Source organism: Rousettus aegyptiacus, unplaced genomic scaffold, assembly GCF_014176215.1.
Source record: "Rousettus aegyptiacus isolate mRouAeg1 unplaced genomic scaffold, mRouAeg1.p scaffold_m13_p_6, whole genome shotgun sequence".
Classification (NCBI taxonomy): Eukaryota; Metazoa; Chordata; class Mammalia; order Chiroptera; family Pteropodidae; genus Rousettus; species Rousettus aegyptiacus.
Window position 1 is genome coordinate 23,077,651 of NW_023416309.1, and position 19,020 is coordinate 23,096,670.

General features: G+C 37.9%; 1 protein-coding gene across 6 annotated transcripts in view; it reads left to right on the top strand.

Annotated features, from left to right (window-relative positions):
• RHOBTB1 (Rho related BTB domain containing 1) overlaps window positions 1-19,020 on the top strand; it is a 109,189-nt gene that overhangs the window by 58,435 nt on the left and 31,734 nt on the right. For 5 of the 6 annotated variants that reach the window (XM_016127631.2, XM_016127630.2, XM_016127634.2 and 2 more), the window contains 2 exons: window positions 13,459-13,660; window positions 14,017-14,120. In XM_016127631.2, the coding sequence (XP_015983117.1) occupies window positions 13,469-13,660; window positions 14,017-14,120 (296 nt within the window). In that variant the 5' untranslated portion in view covers window positions 13,459-13,468. Of the gene's footprint in view, window positions 1-13,458; window positions 13,661-14,016; window positions 14,121-19,020 lie in introns of those variants that run through there. The other variant, XM_036222569.1, reaches the window with a different exon arrangement.

The following is a 19,020-nucleotide window of genomic DNA, read 5'->3' on the forward strand; positions in this document are numbered from 1 at the left end:
GGCCTACTGAGGTATTAGATTCTTTGCCGTAAGTCAAAGGAGCTGAATGACCCTGAGCTCCAAGATGATATTATTGATAAATGGGATGGCTGCTCAGAATTGAAAGTTTTCAGTAGCAGCAGGGCTATTTCCTACCATAGGAAAGGCACTTCCCATGAAGCTCTCTAGGTATGCAGAGAGAAGATCAAGAGTAGACATTCATTCCACATAATGAAAGATGAATATTCTTGTCCCTGGTTTTCTTACTTCCCCACTCTCACTTTTTTGTAAAACTCCTTTATTATAAAAGAACATGTTTGTTATAGAAAAGATGGAATATGTACATAAAAATAATAATTCTATACTTCTAGTTGGCATTAACATTTTAGTGTAGCTATCCCAAATGTTTCTGCGTGTATTTAGGCACATAATTTTTAAGGAATGGTTTAAGTCTGTAAATTTTTTGTAATATTTTTCTTTAATGATTTCCCATGAACATCTATCAATAAAAGTACTCCTATAACACATTTTTGATAGCTGTATAATCTCCTATAATATGGACTTTTTTTGTTGTTTCAGTATTTCGTTTCCAAAAATAGTGGTATGATGAATATTGCTTTAATGGAATCTACTTGTATACCCTAATTACTTTTCTAGGAATAAATTCTTACACTTGGATGAAAGTTATGGATAGTTTAAAGTCTTTTGAGTGCCATTTGCACTCCAGAATAATGGTATCATTTTCTACTCACACAAACAGTGCCTCATCATTTTAAAAAATGTACAATCTTTCCTGTAATAACTACCTAGAGTTGGAAGGTATAGGAACACGTCCTGAAAATATTGGCTAGAATATATATGTTGATGTCAGCCAATAAGCTTAAATAAAATATGAGATTTTAAGGAGTCTGGTTTTTGTTCACCATTGCTTTTGCATTTATGGTCTAACTTTGCTAAGATACCCTGGGGATGGGGAGGAACAGTTTTCTTCATTTACCTCAATCAGAGCATAACCTAATCCTACCTGGCATATTATAATCTCATAAATGATTAAATGCAATTGTTTGATTGCCATCATATTAGAAGGTTTTACAGGATGTGGTCTGCCTGGTATGACAAAAGCTGACCCAGTAACATCTTTAGAGAATGTTTTCAATGAACAAGTTGCTACAGAACACTATAGAGACTTTTCTTCATAAGGATGGATTTTTAAGCATGTCTGTTCTACAGACTTGATATTAGCTTTCTCAAACAAGCACTTACAACTTTGACTCTTTAAAGATTGACCAATGTTTTAATTATTAATTATTGCCAAAGCTTTCTGATCCAGCTAAGGCTCACCCACATGAAGACGACAGGCTCTCCGAAAATCATTATATAAGGTCTTCTGCTACTTTATTTTTTTAACTTAAAAAAAATTATTGAAGTATAACATACACAGAGAAATGTGTAAAGATCACAAGTGTACAGTTTGATGAGCTTTTGCACACTTAACATATCTACGTAACTAGCACCTACATCAAGAACACCACAAGCACTCCACTTCTGTTCACCACCCCACCGCACCCTCGGATGTGTTTGAAATGCTTCAGATTTTGTGTCCTGAGTGAGTCTCTCCATTATAGAATTCGATTTTTCACTGAACCTTTACTTTATATGAGCTAGTTGAAGTCAGCTTTAATCGAGCTATCACCCTTTTAATTAAAAATATATAGAAACTGCCTTTCCAAGTAAAGATTGTAACATAAATTTATATACTGAATATGTATCAATGTTTATGTGTTTGTGACTAGTAGGTACACATATACATATACAGTATGCACACAAACAAATTTGGAACTTCTTTCTTCTTGATGAATGTAAAGCTGAATTATACTATATTGATTCAAGCTTAAAATATCTTAACTATAATTGATTGCCATAGAATAGTTCACATGCTATGTTTCTAAACAATTTCTTTAAATTGCTCATTTCAGTTATTATAAGTATTCCTTTTGAACACTCAAAATTTAAAAGCCAAGAATTTTTCTTTTTCTGTTTGAAATAGAATTGTATGCATGTATCCTGGGTATACACAGCTGTCTCTTTACATGGTTCAATTTCTGTCTGATACTCAGCAAGATATCATTTAGATTCCCTTTGTTTTTTCAGTTGAGAGTTTGAGTCAGAAGAAGACAGCTTTAACAGGCTCACTATGCTTTATAAATATGTGTTTTTTTAAAAAAATTTCTACATCGTCAAAAATTATTTATTATTATTGGATTGTATCCATGTACTTCTAGTAGAATTAATAAGCAAGAGTTATTCTTATGTACTCATTACTCTTTTTAAAAAACTAAAATATTTTCCCATTATAGAAGCAATATATCTAAGAATATTATTCAGAATTAAAAGTAGTGAAGTACTAATATATGCTGCAACATAAACAGACTTGAAAACATGCTAAGTAGAAGAAGTCAGACAAAAAAGGCCACATAGTGTATGATTCCATTTATAAGAAGTGTCCAGAATAGGTAAATCCATAGATACAGAAAGCTAAGGGGTGAGGAAACTGGGAATGACAGCTAATGGGCACAAAGTTTCTTTGGGGGATGATGAAAAGATTCTAGATTTACATAGTGGAAATGGTTTTATAACTTTATGAATATAATGAAACCCCCTGAAATGTATGCTTTAAAAGGTGAGTTTTATGGCATGTGAACTTTATCTCAATTAACCAAAAAAAGTAATATATTTTCAGTGTAAGAAAAATTGGAAACCAAAGGAAAGTAGAAAAATGGCAACAACTTAGAGCCCCATTAACCAGCGACAATTACTGTTTTCTGTTTAGTGTCTTCTTTCCATTTTCTTTCTCCGTGTGTTGTTGTTACAGATGGAAGAGGATGATGTTGCTTGTCTTTAGATGACAGAGACACAATTATTAAATTATAAATATTGACATATTAATGCTCACTCACCAACCCTCCCCCCCCCCCGCCCCATAAAAAACAGGGTAGTTCCTGAGATAGATCCACATAGTTAGTGGAAGGGAACAAAGGATGGAAATTCAATGGAAAGAAGCAGAGCGCAATGGCTAGCCCTGTAAGAGGGGAAGAAAAAGCACCTCAAGGGAAAAGATCTGGGGTCCTGAAAGGCAGAAAAACATTTGAGCAGTTGCCATAAGAGGTGCGACTCTTTGTTTTGCCGCAAGACGCCAATATTTCATGTAAACTACCTCTCTATTCTTAAACACCCGTATTGTTTTCATGGTTTTCTCAAAATCACATTTATGTTTCAGATGTATCACTGTGCTAAGGTGGTAGGTATTTCAAATGAGAGAATGAGGACGAAGGCCTAAGTTTATTCAAGTTACACGTATTTGTTATTTTTCGTAATTTTCATTGACTATATTTCAGGTTACTATCCTGCACTTTCCCCTTAATAATATAATGTTATTATTTCTTTATATTATTGCAAGCTCAACATAAACATAATTTTAAATAATAACAATCTTAATAGATGGGACTTATTGAGTGCTCTCTTGATGGCAGGCACAGTGATTAAAATATTTTACGAGCATTATCTAATTTAAGCTTCACAGCAACCCATTGTGGGAGGTAATTGTCCCTAGTTTACAAATAAGAATATAGAAGCTTAGAGAGATTAAATAATTTGCCTACTTATAGCCTCATCCAATGTTAGTTTATATACTCTCACTATCTTCTTTTGCATGATCAAGCACCTGGATCAGATTTCTTTCTTCTACTGTTTCTTACAGCATATCTACTTCAATAGACCCTTCCTATATTTCTTTAGCTAATTGCTTGTCCTTTTCTATGTGTTAAGGTTTTTAATAGACCGTATGTTCAATGGTCTGTGTTTACTTGATTTATACAAAAAAAGGATTCATGCTGGCCAAAGATTGAAGTATATTCTAAATACTTGGATAATCTTAGGCTCTGTGATGGACCAAGGTGGGGCTCTACAGTTCCAGAGTAGACAAGCAAAGCTGTTCAGTGTAGCATGGATTGAGAGAAATTTTGAAGGTGAGATAAGGGTGCTGGTTAGGGATGTCATCACTGAAGATGTACCAATGTTTGGTCTTAGAAATTGCACCCTCTCCCCCCACTCCCTCTCACATTAATGTCACAAGGCCAGTCACTCTTGTTGTGGTGTCAAAACTGAAATGGCCTGGTTGAGCAGGCTGGAGGCAGCAAAGAAACAAAGTTTTTCCTGTGCTCAGTGTTATCTATCTGGTCCATCCTAAGCCAGGGACAGTCACTGGGGCTAATCCTTGTCCATGACAGTATGCTGGTTTTCTAATGGCTTTCCAGTGGCTCTACAACATGTTCTTCCCACCCTGTCCCAAGTCAGGCCAGCTCTCATTACTACACATCATGGGCATCTGTGCTGAGGAGCATCCGGTGTACATCCCAGGCAAACTCTGTTCCTGGTGGAAATGAGCAGTCACTGGTCTTCAATGACTTTCTCACTTGGCTCCTTAGAAGTCAATTGGGCAGAAATCCTTCCAATTTCTATTGTATGGTTACTCCTTATTCTTACCTTCTGGTACTGTCCTGGAGTCTGCTATCTGTATAGAGTAAGATGTGGGTAGAGGGTATCCAAGACACCTGCTCTTTTAATGCTATCTTGCCTTGAAGTCCAGCTAATTGCCTTCTGTAATGTGGCTGATTTAGGTATAGATTGAACTCCCTCATTCAAGACTCACTTTTATTGGAATTATAAATTGTTCTCCATATATAGTGGGTACATGTGCCTCTCTTTTCTCCTTTTCCAGCCAAGTAGTGACTCACTATAAAGGGTTTGGAACACCTTGAATTAGGATGTTAAAGTCTAAGTGGATGAGCACTTTATGAGACCCTTATATGTAAATAATGTTAAGATTCATAAATTTGCTCTAGGCACTAGAGAACAATAAATGATCACATTCCTCCCCTCCCCCACAAGTCATATCTGGCCCTAAACCACTCCTGTCTGCCTATATTAGGGCTCTCTTATGCTCTCCCCACCTTGCATCTTCCTGTTTGGTGGAGAGGCCTGATCCTTGGTCTCTTGTGGTTCCCATGGTTACTGATACTCTTCCCGAAGGGAGCCATGGCTGGTATATTGCCATCTGTCAAACACTGCTTTCATGATGAGCCACACAGATGTCCCTCAAGGTGTTCCTCTCACCAACCACAGGCTTAGCTACATGCTGCTGCTTTCGAGGCCATGGGCTTAATGACCAGTCATCAGAGATAGCTGAGTGCAAGTTCTCTGCCAGCCCCAGGTGGAAGCTTTTCTAAGGAGGATGGAGTGGCCGTACTTTCTTATTCTATTGAACAAATATTTATTGAAATCACACTTGGTCAAGGTATTGAAAAGATTTGAGGATTTAAAGATGAATAAGTCTCTGTTGTCAAAAATTTATAATCCTGGTGGTGTGAAATTGAGATACATATAAGCATAATTGTCAATATTACAAATCAGGATTTGATAAATACCCTAGGAAATGGTATAAAGGAAACATGTTTTAAGTTCATCTTCTCCCAAAATGTCACTTGTGTCTGTCTACTTTGTTCCATCTCTGCTGATTCCTCCCCAGTCTGAGCCACTATCCTTTCCCTCCCAGAGAATTTCAGAGATTCCTAACTGGTCTTCTGTACTGCTCATATTTCCCACAGCACGTTCTCCTCACAGCAGTCTCAGTGATATCAGTGATACTTTAGAAAAGCAAATCAGAGCCTGTTACTCCTCTGCTTACACCACTTCAGTGGCTTCTCACTGAAGTGAGAATAAATCCATTTATTTAAATCCATTTATTATTCTCATTTAGAATAAAATCCAAACTCCTGACTGTGACCTAAAAGGCCATGCATGATCTGGCCTGTGCCTGCCTTTCTAACCTTTCCTCTCAACAGTTCCTCTCACTCTAGCTCTTCCGGGCCTGCTTCCTTTCTCATCTCATGACTGGGCTCTTCTCATTCTTCAGGGAGCAGGAAAATGCGGCCCACTTTTAGGGGCCTCCCTCGTCTTCCCTGAAAGCCTCTCACCCATTAGTTTCTTTTATAACATCCTTTCATTTTTCTTCAAATACTTATTAAATTTGTGATTACATCTACCTATTTAGTTGTCTCTCCCCTTACTATGTGGTCCAGGAAGGCAAGAACCGTACCTGGCTTGTTTACTACTGTATACCTGTAGGCCTGGCACTCACTAAACGTTCAGCCTAGATTTTTTTAACTAAGACTGCCTGAGTCCTAAAGGTGGAGAACAGTTCCAGTGGCTGGATCAGGGACATGAGAAAGGGCGTTTGAGAAGAAGTAATGGCAAAAGCAAAGTCATCAAAGGAGAGGTTCCATGGCATATCTGTAGACGGAAGTAGACCAGTGTGTTTAGAATGTAGCACACAGTTTACTAAAGGTGGTTTTGAACCTATCCTGGAATTTTTATGCATCTTTTAAGCTAATTTTTTTATCTGTTCTTTATTTCTCAATTATGGCAGCATTTATTAAGGGCAGTAGATAGATAGAAAGTTTACTTCTAATCCTGGCTCAGCTCTCCCACTGACATTGAATCTTAAAAAAAAAAAATAGAAAGCATGATCTTGTGTAGGTCTCCGTTATCACAGGGCTCTGGCAGGATAATGAGTGGATGTTTTGAAAAAGTGCCCTCTGTATTGTTTGTATTCCTGGGCTTCTATACAGAATCCTTTCTGTTACTTAATCTCTTTTCTGTTTGAACCAAAACTTTCAAGTGAAAAAAAAAGTGTTGATTTGAATGAGGAAAGACAATTTTATCCTGGAGCTATATTTGTGTGAAGTTTTGATTTAAGGGAGCCCAGCCTAACCCTGCCTGTCTCCTTCTCAGCTCTGGACCCATTCTCTATTCCAGCTGAGATGTTTATATTATACATAAAGCAGCTCCTGCTTGCCTAAAACTGGTGATTAAGAGCTCAGGATAATGAAATCTGCGAAGTCGAAACTTGGCTGTTGGCTATAGTTATTATGCAACTCTTAACATTTCCCTTTTATTTCTGTCAATAATATAAAACTCTCCACTTTTCTTTCAGAGCTATCTCTTCGAATACATTAAAATTTGTTTCACTAGTATTTTTAATGACCAAGTTAAATTATTTCTTAATGTTCAGATTATATGCTTTACTAAAGGACACGAAGATTTAGTGGCTGTGCAATTGCATTCTTCAAACTGTCTATGAATAACTGAATGGAGCTAAAAGTACAAAGGCCTCTCTATGGGTCATAGATTTTCATCTTTAAGCAGATCGTTCACCATGCCTTGATTAATGTAGCAAATAGAACAAGACACAGCAAAAGTGATGGTAAGGAGTGGCAAATTCCAGTGGTAAGGTGATTTTGAGCAATTAGAAGATGCTTAATCTGCCCACCCTCCCTAAATATCTGAATTCCTAATGTTAGAAATTCGAATAGTGGTCCTACACTAAAGTGCACCTCTCTGCAGCAAGCAGGAATATCTTGAGTTTCATCAGCCACAGTGCCCCTGAATTATTGAATTATGGGGGCAGGACTCTTTGATGGCCATCTCGCTATAGTGTGATTGAGGGAGCGAATGTACCTGATACTTCCTGAGAGCCTGTTTTTTAAGAACAGGATAACGTGAAGGCCATTCTCTCAAGGACTGAAGGCAGGGTGCCGCAATAGGAAGGGAAATGATTTGAATAGGAGACCAGGACAGCTAAGGTCACATCTGGCTATATCACTGTTTTACTCATGGTTTGCCCTAGCAGAGAATCACTAATTGTAGGACCTATGCACCAGAGCGGCTAGTCGGAGAAAGGTTTACAGAAGAGGGGCATTGCATACTCATATACTCCAAGCATGTCAACAAATAGTAGCTCCCCAGAAATGCTTGATGATCATTAAGTTCATGAAACAAACACTTTGAAGGTATAGCCCCAGGAAAAATAAAAGATTCACAAACCCCCATTTCATTATTTGCTAATATAGGAAAAAAATGAATGCATGTATGTTTGTCTTTATGATTGCTTCTCCTGGAACAATGTATTGGTACAGAGGAGAAAGTAAATCAGTCTATGTGGAGGCAGGGCAGTTAGGAAAGCTTTTTAGACAAGGTATATCTGAATAAGGTTTTAAGGAATTAATAGAATTTGCCAGGCAGACAAGGAATGGTCAGAGGGTTGGCAGAGGGAATGCTGTGTGTGAAGGCACTGAGGAAGCAAACAATATTTAGAATTTGGGAAGCCATTTTTTGTGGCTGCTGTTAACAAATTACCAAAAATTTAGTGGCTTAAAACAACACTGAGTTATTATCTTATAATTCTAGAGGTCAGAAGTCTAAAACAGGTCTCACTGGGCTAAAATCAAGGTGTTAGCAGGCTGTGTTCCTTCTGGAGGCTTTGGAGGAAGATCTGTTTTCTTACCTTTTCCAGCTTCTAGAGGTCACTTGCATTTCTGGGTTTTGGCCCTTACCTGCATCTTAAAAGCCAGCAGTGTAGCATGTTCATATTTTTCTCTGACTCTGACCTTCTGCCTACTTCTTCCATATGTAAAGGGCCTTGTGATTATACTGGGCCAACCCAGATGATTCAAGATAATTTCCTTATAGTAAGGTCAACTGATTGGCAACTTTAATTCTGTCTGTTACCCTAATTCCCCCATGCCATGTAACAGAGCATACTCAAAGGTCCCACAGATTAGGACATAGACATATTTGAGGGACTATTATTCTGCCTACCACACATGCAGTATAACATGTTGAAGGTGATGATAATGAGATATGTTGTCACGATTCATCAACCCTGGGTGGAAGAGATCATCTCTCCATATGGGGGCCTATAATCTGATTTTTTTTTAAATGGAGGAGTCAGGGTGCTGGAGATTTTCCTAAGATATGTTTCAGTTAACTATTGCTACATAACAAATTACCCCAAAACTTGGTAGCTTAAAATTACAATCTATTATCATGATCGTGTGGGATTTTGCTAGGTGATTCTTGAGCCAGTTTCAACTGGGCTCCCTCATAAAGCTACATTCAGCTGGAAAGTTAGCTGCATTACAAGATCCAAGATGGCCTTACACTATATGGCATTAGGTGAAGCCACCAGCAGAGCTGCCTTGGTTGTTCTCACTGTGAATGCTCATCCTCTGCTAGGCTAGGCCAGCTTCCTTACCTGATGACCTCGGGACAGTCTTTCAACAGTATGAAGATAGAGTTGCAGTGCCTCTGGACTCACAGCATTGCCACCACATTCTTTTGGGTTGAGCCAAGCAGTCACAAGGCTAGCTCAGATTCAAGAGGAGGGGAAATAGAGTCTATCTCCTGACGGGAGTTGCTGCAGGGACCGTATTTCATCTAGCATAAACTGTAAAGATAAGCATTTTTACTCTGAGAGTAAAATTTTGAAATCTAAATTTCAGCTATAAAATGCTCCTGAGTGACAACACTGTCCAGCACATTACCAAAACTATGAATGGTTCAAGTAGAGTGTGGCAAAGACTGGCATTGAAGAGGTGAAGAAACCATGAAACTAAGGTGTAGGACACATCATCCTGCGTACACAACAAGAGAGCCGAGTCGTTGGCACATGAGGAGGGACATGAAGTCCAGTAGATGACAGTAATGATGGCATAGAGAGATATGGGATAATCAAGCTAGATGGGATAGTTTGATAGCCATATAATTTGATAACCATGACCACTGTGTTCTAGGTCACCCTTGTAAATGGTGGGCACCAGCACCCAGAGCTGCAGCCACCTTGCACCACCTCACCAAGTCCTTGACTTCCCAACCTCCACATTATCTTATTCACTTTCCAGTTTTTAAATAAAATTATTACTTCTGACTTCAAGAGTGTGCAGGTTAGCTTCTTCAGCTGTTTTAACTATCAACATCTATATTCAGAGGATTCAGTGAAAATATGACATGAAGTTCAAGTCAGTTGTGAGTAAGAAGACTACAAGGCTGCTATAGTAACAGGTTGCCAGTATCAATTCTTTCTAGCTTTTTTTTGATGTTTCCCTTGCCTCCTCAGATGTGTATCTAAAGGCAAAAGGGTATCTGCATAGATCTGCAGGATTTATAGTGGTGAAATTTTTTAACAGTCTTAAATGAATAGTATTTATTACTCTCATTCTAGATAAATAAAAATCAGAAACCAGATAGTTATTATCCAGATGGTCCCAAAAGCTCATTCAACCATAAGAGTGCTAGATATGAATTAATTAGAGCCCATAACAAGTAAAGAAGGATAAAACTGCATATTTTTATAATTACTACCATAATTTAATGTTTGTTTATATGCAACAGATGAACAATCAGTTTACAACGATACACGTGTAGCATGCGTTTATATCCTTGGCTATGACTTCATACCCTTAAAATGCTATTTGGTTATGACAAAATTAATTTCTACCCAAAAAGAAAGATCTTTAGTATTTGAAAATCCAGAACACCCTTCCTGAAAATTCCATGCCTAAAGTGAGTGATCTGGGCTCTGAGTATTTAATTCCGCCATGCTTTTAATTTCCCTTACAGCTGTGTCCCCTTAGCAAAAGGTTCACCACCTTTGGCAGTCACTTTGGTTCTGAGCAGATTTCTAGAGATTAGAAGATCCACGGATGTTATTCTCACCTTTGACACAGAAATTCTTTTTAGCGTGAGGTGTGTCTATAAGTAATGATATTTTTGTATTCATAGCCTTAATATAAAAATAGGAGGCTTTGTACCTCTTAAGTAATCTCCTGTAATAGCTACACAGCTATTCCACCAATATTGCCAATAATCCCCAATTATTTTGCAGAAATTCCTTTTTGGGAGCTGCTATCAAAGCTAGTTGCAAGCCAACAAGAAAACCAATTCTGTAGTTTCGTGTCCTATCTCAAGTTTGACGAAATTCAAGCATTTCCCAAATTTTAGGGATTGGGTCTCTGTGTCTTTTAATTATCTAAAAGAAATAAATCACTCAAAAGAATAAGGTTTTCCACCACTTAGGGCATTCAAAATAATACACGTCAAGTTCTAGAGTAGTGAGGTGCCAAATGAACCTGTTTTTCTAGCACATGATAGTATCACCAGAAACTCATCGAAGACTCTTAAGAAGCATTACCATTTTCATTCTAGAACCTAGAAATGCCCCCTAAAAATATTTTTAACCTACCTTTCTAACTCAATTATTGTTTAGTTAACTGTATCTTCCTTTCTACCCAAAACTTTTCTGCCTTCTTTGCATAAAGTCAGCTATACTTCATCTTGTATTTATGTTCTGTTTTTCAATGAATTACCTTTTAATTGCCCTACTAAAATTTATCCCTTTTCAGATTCTCTATTAAGTTTATGATTTTGCATCTAATTCTGGTCTTCTAATCTTGTATTCATTTAAAGGCATTCATCTTCAGCATCATGATTATAACTTTTGAAGTAGTTCATGTGTCAGATATGGCACCAGGGACTGAAAACACCAGTTTACTAATCCTCACAACAACCTTAGGGGATTGGTACTATAATTCTCACTTCACAGATGAGGAAGCTGAGGCTCACAAAGTGCAAATAACTTGCCCAAAGTCAAATGACCAGAAAAATGGAGAGACTAGGATTCAAACTCACATTCCATCTAAGGCAGGGATTTTGTAATCTTGGCACTATGACATTTGGGGCTGGCACTATGACATTTTGTTGTGGTGTCTGTCCTGTGCTTTCTAGTATGTTTAGCAGAATTTCTGACCTCTACTCACTAGAAGCTAGTAGCATTCCTCCAACCCCATTGTGATAACCAAAAATATCTCCGGACATTGCTAAATGTTCTCTGACTGGTTCTTAAGAACTACTGATCTAATGTCGAAGTCATGCTTTTACCATTTATACTATTAAATAGGGAAGTAGTAAAACCATAGAATGTCAAGGTGAGATTTTAAAAAGATCAATTTTAGGAGTCACATCTGGCTGATCATCAAAATTAGAGATTTGCTTAATATTCTTTCCCCACGAAAGAACTTCAGAATCAGCATTTGCCAGGTGGGGGAGGGGGGAGGGGAGCAGGCATCTTTCTCTTTTCAGCCTCTCCATGCTACACGTGGGAACAACAGAGCAGATCCTAACCTCACTACACATCCGTTCCTTAAATCACTCCACTCCATTCCTGCCAAATAGTTCTCCAGCCTCTGGTTTATCACTTCCTGTAATGGTGTTACAGGAGACAATCGCATGTTCAGATGGTCCTAACTATGAAAAAACATTCTTCTTAATATTCTTCCTTCTCTCTCTCTCTCTCTCTCTCTCTCTCTCTCTCTCTCTCTCTCTCTATATATATATATATATATATATATATATATATTCTTAATCTCATATTATCCAAATGACCATTTTTCTCATATCAGTTGAATTAAACAAATACTTATCGAGTCCCCATTATGTATTATTTCCTACTCTGAAGATTCTTTACCATTACAGCCATTAAAACCATATAGACTCTTTAAAAATGACGATCTAACCAGTTTTTCGGTTTAATAATAGTCTCTCTCAGCAGGGCAATTGCAGTTCATTAAAATCTTAAAATCTTAAAATGGGTGGTCACCCATCCAGCTTCTACCAGGAAGAAATCTGCTCCGCAATTTGTGGAGGTTCCTGTCTGCGGAAGCAGAGCCGGTAGCAGCTTTTCCTCTTCCTCTTGACCCCTCACTCAGAAACCCTCTTTAAACTTTTTTTAATGGTTTCAGGAAGATTCTAAAGTAGCTTCTCATCCTGGTAAAATCATATTTTACCAAATGCTCTAGATTTCTTAATGAAAACAGAGAAAGGAAGAAAATGTAAAAGATATATTGTTTTATAGTGCCCCTCTTGAGAATATCTTTTTCAAGAATTTGATATAAATAATAAATAAATAAATAAATAATATAAGTTGATTTTTTTAGTGTATCAAAATTTAGTGTTATAGTTTACTCTTCTTTAAAGTCAGGTAGTCCTTCCTGCTTGCACTTTTGAGTCCCCTCTCAGTTATCATTTTAGCTCAGAATCTATTTTAAAAACTGCTCTTCAATGAGAAATATTGGATCATTAGAAGATTCTAATGGTAGAGACACTGGTATTGCTAAGGTGATTTATGCCTCAATGTCTCAAGTTAAACCTGCAGGTGACGAGTCCCTTTAGCAGGTCAACATGAGTAGCTAGTGAGCTATAAATGTGTGCCAGCAGTCCTGACTCGTCTGGATAGAGCTCCAGTAGGCAGGTTGTGTTTAGAGAAAACCGAGGAGAAAATAACACGTTAACCGGAATAAACCATCTGGGGTCAAAATAACAATCCGGTGTTTTTGTACTTGTGTGAGATATAAAAAGAAAACTCAAGTTTCACTTAGGCTTAGTATAAACTTCCAAAATTCTTGCTTATGCTTGGGTACCTCCAAAGAAGTGCCGGACAAAGAGAAATCTGCCCAAAGCTGTACTCACATCTTCGATTGCTCTGGAAAGCCTGGTGTCATTAATGTGGTATCCACTCTCTTGTTATAGATTTTTATAAATGGACACTGACATGGACTACGAAAGACCCAACGTTGAAACCATCAAGTGTGTGGTGGTGGGAGACAACGCCGTGGGAAAGACACGCTTGATCTGTGCCAGAGCATGTAATACGACACTAACACAGTATCAGCTGCTGGCCACCCATGTACCAACCGTGTGGGCAATTGACCAGTACCGGGTCTGCCAAGAGGTAAGAGGTACAATTTCTTTAGAGTCCTCAGAGCACATCATTGCAAGTGCCCATCTGATTTTTAAAGGGCAAAGAGGGTTAATTTGTGCATTCGGAATAAAATCCTTTTAGTGCCATAAGAGAAAATAAAAGCAGAAATCATCCTTGGAAGTATGGCTATGGTATCCTGAGTGAGGAGGCTTTGAGTCATATGATTCAAGGAAGAGAATTAGGACTTAGCTTAAGTTCTGTTAGGTGGAATGAGAAAGCTAAACGTGAGTGAACCAGGTGGGCATTGAGGAGTGCTGACCTGCACATTCTTCTCCCGGGGAGTTCTGAATGACACTGAGCATGGATGCTCTCTCTCCTCCCTGCAGGTCTTGGAGCGTTCCCGGGATGTTGTTGATGAAGTGAGTGTTTCTCTCAGGCTTTGGGATACTTTTGGCGATCATCACAAAGACAGGCGTTTTGCATATGGCAGGTAAAACAAGACTAGTGCAGTGCCACTAAGCTTGAGTACAATTTCCTTTCCAAAACCCACAGCTGCTTCATAAATCAACAAAAACCACATCATATGGACTTGAAATGTGTTGGGTTCTGCACTGTGTCTAAGAAAAGAAAAAAAAAATCTAAAACGGCATTGTTTCCTGTTGTCAAGAAAAGCAGTCTGCCTTGCCACTAGGTTCCTCCCAGAAAGTACTTTACTTAAAACAACCAGTGCTAGTTAAACTGGGACATTTGCTAGATGAGGATTCTTTTGTGCTCTCAGCCTTGGGCTGCCGTAATTGCTGTTTTCCTCAATAATGCCTTATTTGCCTTCTGTTAAAATGTTTTATTTTAGCACTTGACCAACCCTACTTCTGCGGGTCTCTTTGGTCTTTTCATGACCACATTTTACAGAGTCTAATGTTATTTGTTTTGAGCTTTGTTATCTGAAAAGTCTATTACTTTTATTTGAAGGTCATTTTTAAAAAGAAAGAAAAATATCTCTGAAGTCTTTCGAAAGGCATATTTCCAAAGTAAACTGAAGCACTAATATCTATTTTTTATTTTAAAAAAAAAAAAGAAGGAAGAAAGAATAAAAGGAAGAAAAAGGAAAAGTCCAATAAAAGGAAGATCAGTCTAAAAGGACATTAATATGAGTAGGAACATGGTCAAGGTGACAAAATATTTAGCAACTTCTCCTTGTCACCAAAACTCCAGAGGAGTCTCTGTGACTCCAACTCTCTGAAAGTCTCTCTCAGGGAATGTGTTATAGCTGTCAAAATCCAGATAAGGTTTTCCTACCCCTTGATTGTAAATTAACACATTCATTTTAAGTTTAAAATTTAGGTCTCATGGGTCATTTGTCCCTTGTTAACATCAGACATCATGTTACCTCACAGGATTCGATTAGTTATATAATCCAACACATAAGTTACTCCTTGATATTGAGATAAACATTTCCGAAAGCACCTTTATTCCTTCAGGCCAGTAGCTCTCTGAAGGCTCTGAGCAGACTTTTATTGGCATTTATTCAAGTGATCTCAAATACTGAATAAAATGCTTAAAGGGTTTGCCCTATTCCCCAGTAGTTCATACACTGAAAGAATTTAGCCCAGTTTGTTCAAGAGGACTCAGAAAGAGGCATATGGAAGTAAATATTGGTTTTAATGTAGGAAGGACTCTTGGTAACAAGGACTTTTGAACTTAATATTCAGCATAATAGATACTTTTCTTCTCCTTGAATTTCCTGTTTTGCTGTTTTTTCTTTCCGTAATGTTCTTGATTCTTAGTTGCTATGTGAGTTTTTTTCTTTTGTCCGAGTATTACACACACACACAAAAATAATGAACTGGCTTATGAGAACCGGCTGCAGTCACATGGGTAATATTTATGGTTTTAAGGAAGTATAATAAAATGATGACTTTAAGCAAAGTAGGGATAGACACAATAGATTTCAAAGGACTATTTGTACCCCCACTTCCAAAAGGGTGTCATGCAACCTTTTGGGGCCTAAATAAATATAAGCTTACTAAGATATTGGGTTTAATGCCTGTAGGCTGTTCCAACAGCTCAGTGGTTTGTTGCTACTTAAAATTTATTCATTTGAAATAATGTATTTTATCTGGGACCCATATGTAAACTTGCATTGTGGTAATATAAGGGGCTGCTTCGTTATCATGTGAGATTCCTGTTTAGGATTAATTTAATGGTGCAATGGCCTTCATAGATCTAATATTGACAGGCTTCTACATTGGGCCACATCCAGCTCCCTGATGTATCTGGAGTCATTTTACAATGTGTCATGCCTGTGCTTGTTCACCAACAAAAATAAACTGCTCTTTCATGTGACTCCATCAGTTCAAAGTACATTGTTCTGCTCCCTTGTCTGTAGTGTTCACTTCTATAAACTGTAACCAATTCCCCCTTTGATGGAAACAGGACGTGCTTTCTGAGCCAAGTTTGATTCTCAGAGCAACACGGAGGGGCTTCAGGAAACACTCTGTGTTTCTGGCCAAGTTCCCCGTGGGCCTCCCTTTATGCACATGTTTGTACCTTGTACTTCCTCTGTCTTTTCCAATTCTCCACAGCCTCGAGGTGTCCTGCCACAGACCCCACCATTGGTAAAGAACAAAAACCAGAGCTGTTCTGTCTTGGGACTCCAGCATCTTTCTGTAAATGTTAAATATGCAATACTATATTGATGTGGCACCCAAAAAATTACATTTTGTGGAAAAGTATGATAATAGTAGGAGTTTCTTTTATTCAATATAGGGCTCTGACCGCTGCATTTCATTGCTGTGTGAAAACTGTTTAATTTTTTTATGACTTCCATTTTTAGCTGCATATAATTTATAAAGGAGAAAAATCCTAATTACAGTTTCTGATAATCAGTTTGGTTTGCAAACCTGTTTTTGACTGATGTTTTTACTATACTTGGTGTGAATTACAAATCAGTAGTATGTAATATATTCCTTATACATGGAAATGTACTTGGAAGCTTTTTGAAATAATTCTTTTGGTTGTTGTGATGAGAGTGAAAGCAAGATGCCCGAGACCTCACCTTCAGTTCCCTCTGCTTCTTAGCACCAAGCTAGTTAATAATTTGTCCCCTCAAACAGTCTTTGGCATAGACAAGCTCTAGTTTGCAGAGTGGATCCTGTAGATCAAGGGGGTATCAGTTTGCTAACTTGCAATTTCTCTAGTATGGTAGAACCATAACCAGAATATCAGTGCTCTCTTCATGGTTTAAAGTCCAGTATTCAACCCTTTTTTTAAGCCAACTAGAATAATAGCTCCAATGTATCAAAAGTCTATAATGTACCAATCACAATATTAGGTGCTTTGCCAATGTTCGTTTAGTTAATCTTTTTAGGAACCCTAGGAGGCAGAGATTTATCTCCACGCTATTGTCAGGTAGAGTCACATTCTTTTACTACCACAACTTGCCCAATAGTGAGTTTCAGAGTTGGATTCAAATCTAGCTCTGTCTGACTCCTGGCTCCCACTCTTTCTGCTATATCAGGCTGTCTCAACTTCATTCTAAACAGGATACAACTGAAAACCACTCCACATTGATGAGCTAGGTGTCTATTTGCTGTATATTTGTGTAAAGGCCTAGAACTAGATGAGATCTCAAAGGGTCCTCTGGTTGACCCCGTTTCTTCAGGAAGGGAAAGTATCCATCTAAGAAAAGGTTTTGCTAAGAGGTCCTTGTATTTGATGGATATAAAAGGTAGCCGAGTAGCATCAGCATCCTAACACTTAACAGATTTGAAATCTGTCATACTCTCTCTTGTCTGCAGTGAATGACTCCAACTCTCTTGTAGCCTTTCTTCCTACCACCTACTTTCTACCCACTTTCAGATGAACTTTTGAAGCTCTTTTCTGGATCTTTTAAAATGTCAAGAACAAAACTGTACATAGTAACCATGACTGTGATCAGCTGCTCTTTTTTGGCAAGAAAAGAGCCTCTTTTTTAAAGGGATATCACTCAACTCAGAGTTTTTCTCGAGAAGTATTATTCCCTGGATCTAAGAATAAAATGTTCATGCTTCAGTTCCTGTGGACAAGTAGGATGGGCTCTGCCTTCAGTAGGACATCTGGGCCCCTCTGTTTCTCTCCTACAGTCACATTGCAAATAAATAATTACAAATCGTATTGTTTCTTTTCCTTGAAAACCTCCATCATTGCTCTGTCTTAGGATCAGATAACCTTCAAACACTTAATAAAGCCTATGGTGCTGAAGGTGGTAGTGATAACAGCAACTACGATTTAATCAGGGCTTTCCATGAGCCAGGCCTGTGCTAGGTGCTCTATGAATCTTGTCTCACTTCATTCCTGTGGTGACCCTGCAAAGTAGGCTCATTTCACAGTTGAGCAAACAGGCACAGAAAGGGGCCAAGGTCAGACAGCCAGGAAAGAATGGAAACGAACTTTTCCTGTTAGTTTTGTCTGCCTCCAAAGCCTGTATCTTCCCTTTCCATCATGCTTTTGTGGCTGATAATGATGATTGATGACAAACTCCCTTAAATTTATTACTGGTACGATGTCATTATTATGCTGTTCTTTGCAGACACTGAAGACCAGCATTCACTGTCTATCGCCAGCTCTAATATTCCATTCTCTTAAGCTTTTAATACATAGCAAATAACTTAATTCTTTACATGCGCCCATAAATAGGTAAACATGAATCCCTCCATTTTCAGTAGAAAGGATATAGTCAAGCAAACTTTCTAAGACTTTGTTGGAAACTTGGTACAGTCAAGCCACTGTATCTGCACGTTCCACATACACAGATTCAACCAACTGTGGATTGAAAATATTTAAAAAAAAAAAAAAAAAAGTTGTATTGTTTCTGACGTGTACTACATAGTTAGCCTACAATGGTTGCATTTGCACTGAGCATGTACAGATTTTTTTCCTTGTCATTATTCCCTGAACAATACAGGATAACAACTATTTATGAGTGTTTACATTATATTAGATATAATAAGTAATCTAGAGATAGTTTAAAGTGTACAGGAGAACATGTGTAGGTTATATGCTAATACTACACCATTTTACATAAGGGACTTGAGCATCCTCAGATTTTGGTATTCGAAGGGAATCCTGGAACTAATTCTCTGTAGATACCAAAGGACAAGCATACTTTATATGATATGCTTTCTCCCCAAAATTTAACCTAAGCATTCAGAACCACTGTACTTGCCCCTATCTATACCCAACAGTTTCTGGGCATATTTTCAGTCCACTTGGAATCCACTTATTATGTAAATTATCGTTACACCCTGATTTTTCTCAAATGCTTTTACCTTCTATGAAAAGTACAGTACATTTTAAATGACAGCGTTAATCAGAGTGATGGTTTCTGTGTGTCTATTTAGGTAAGGTGGGTT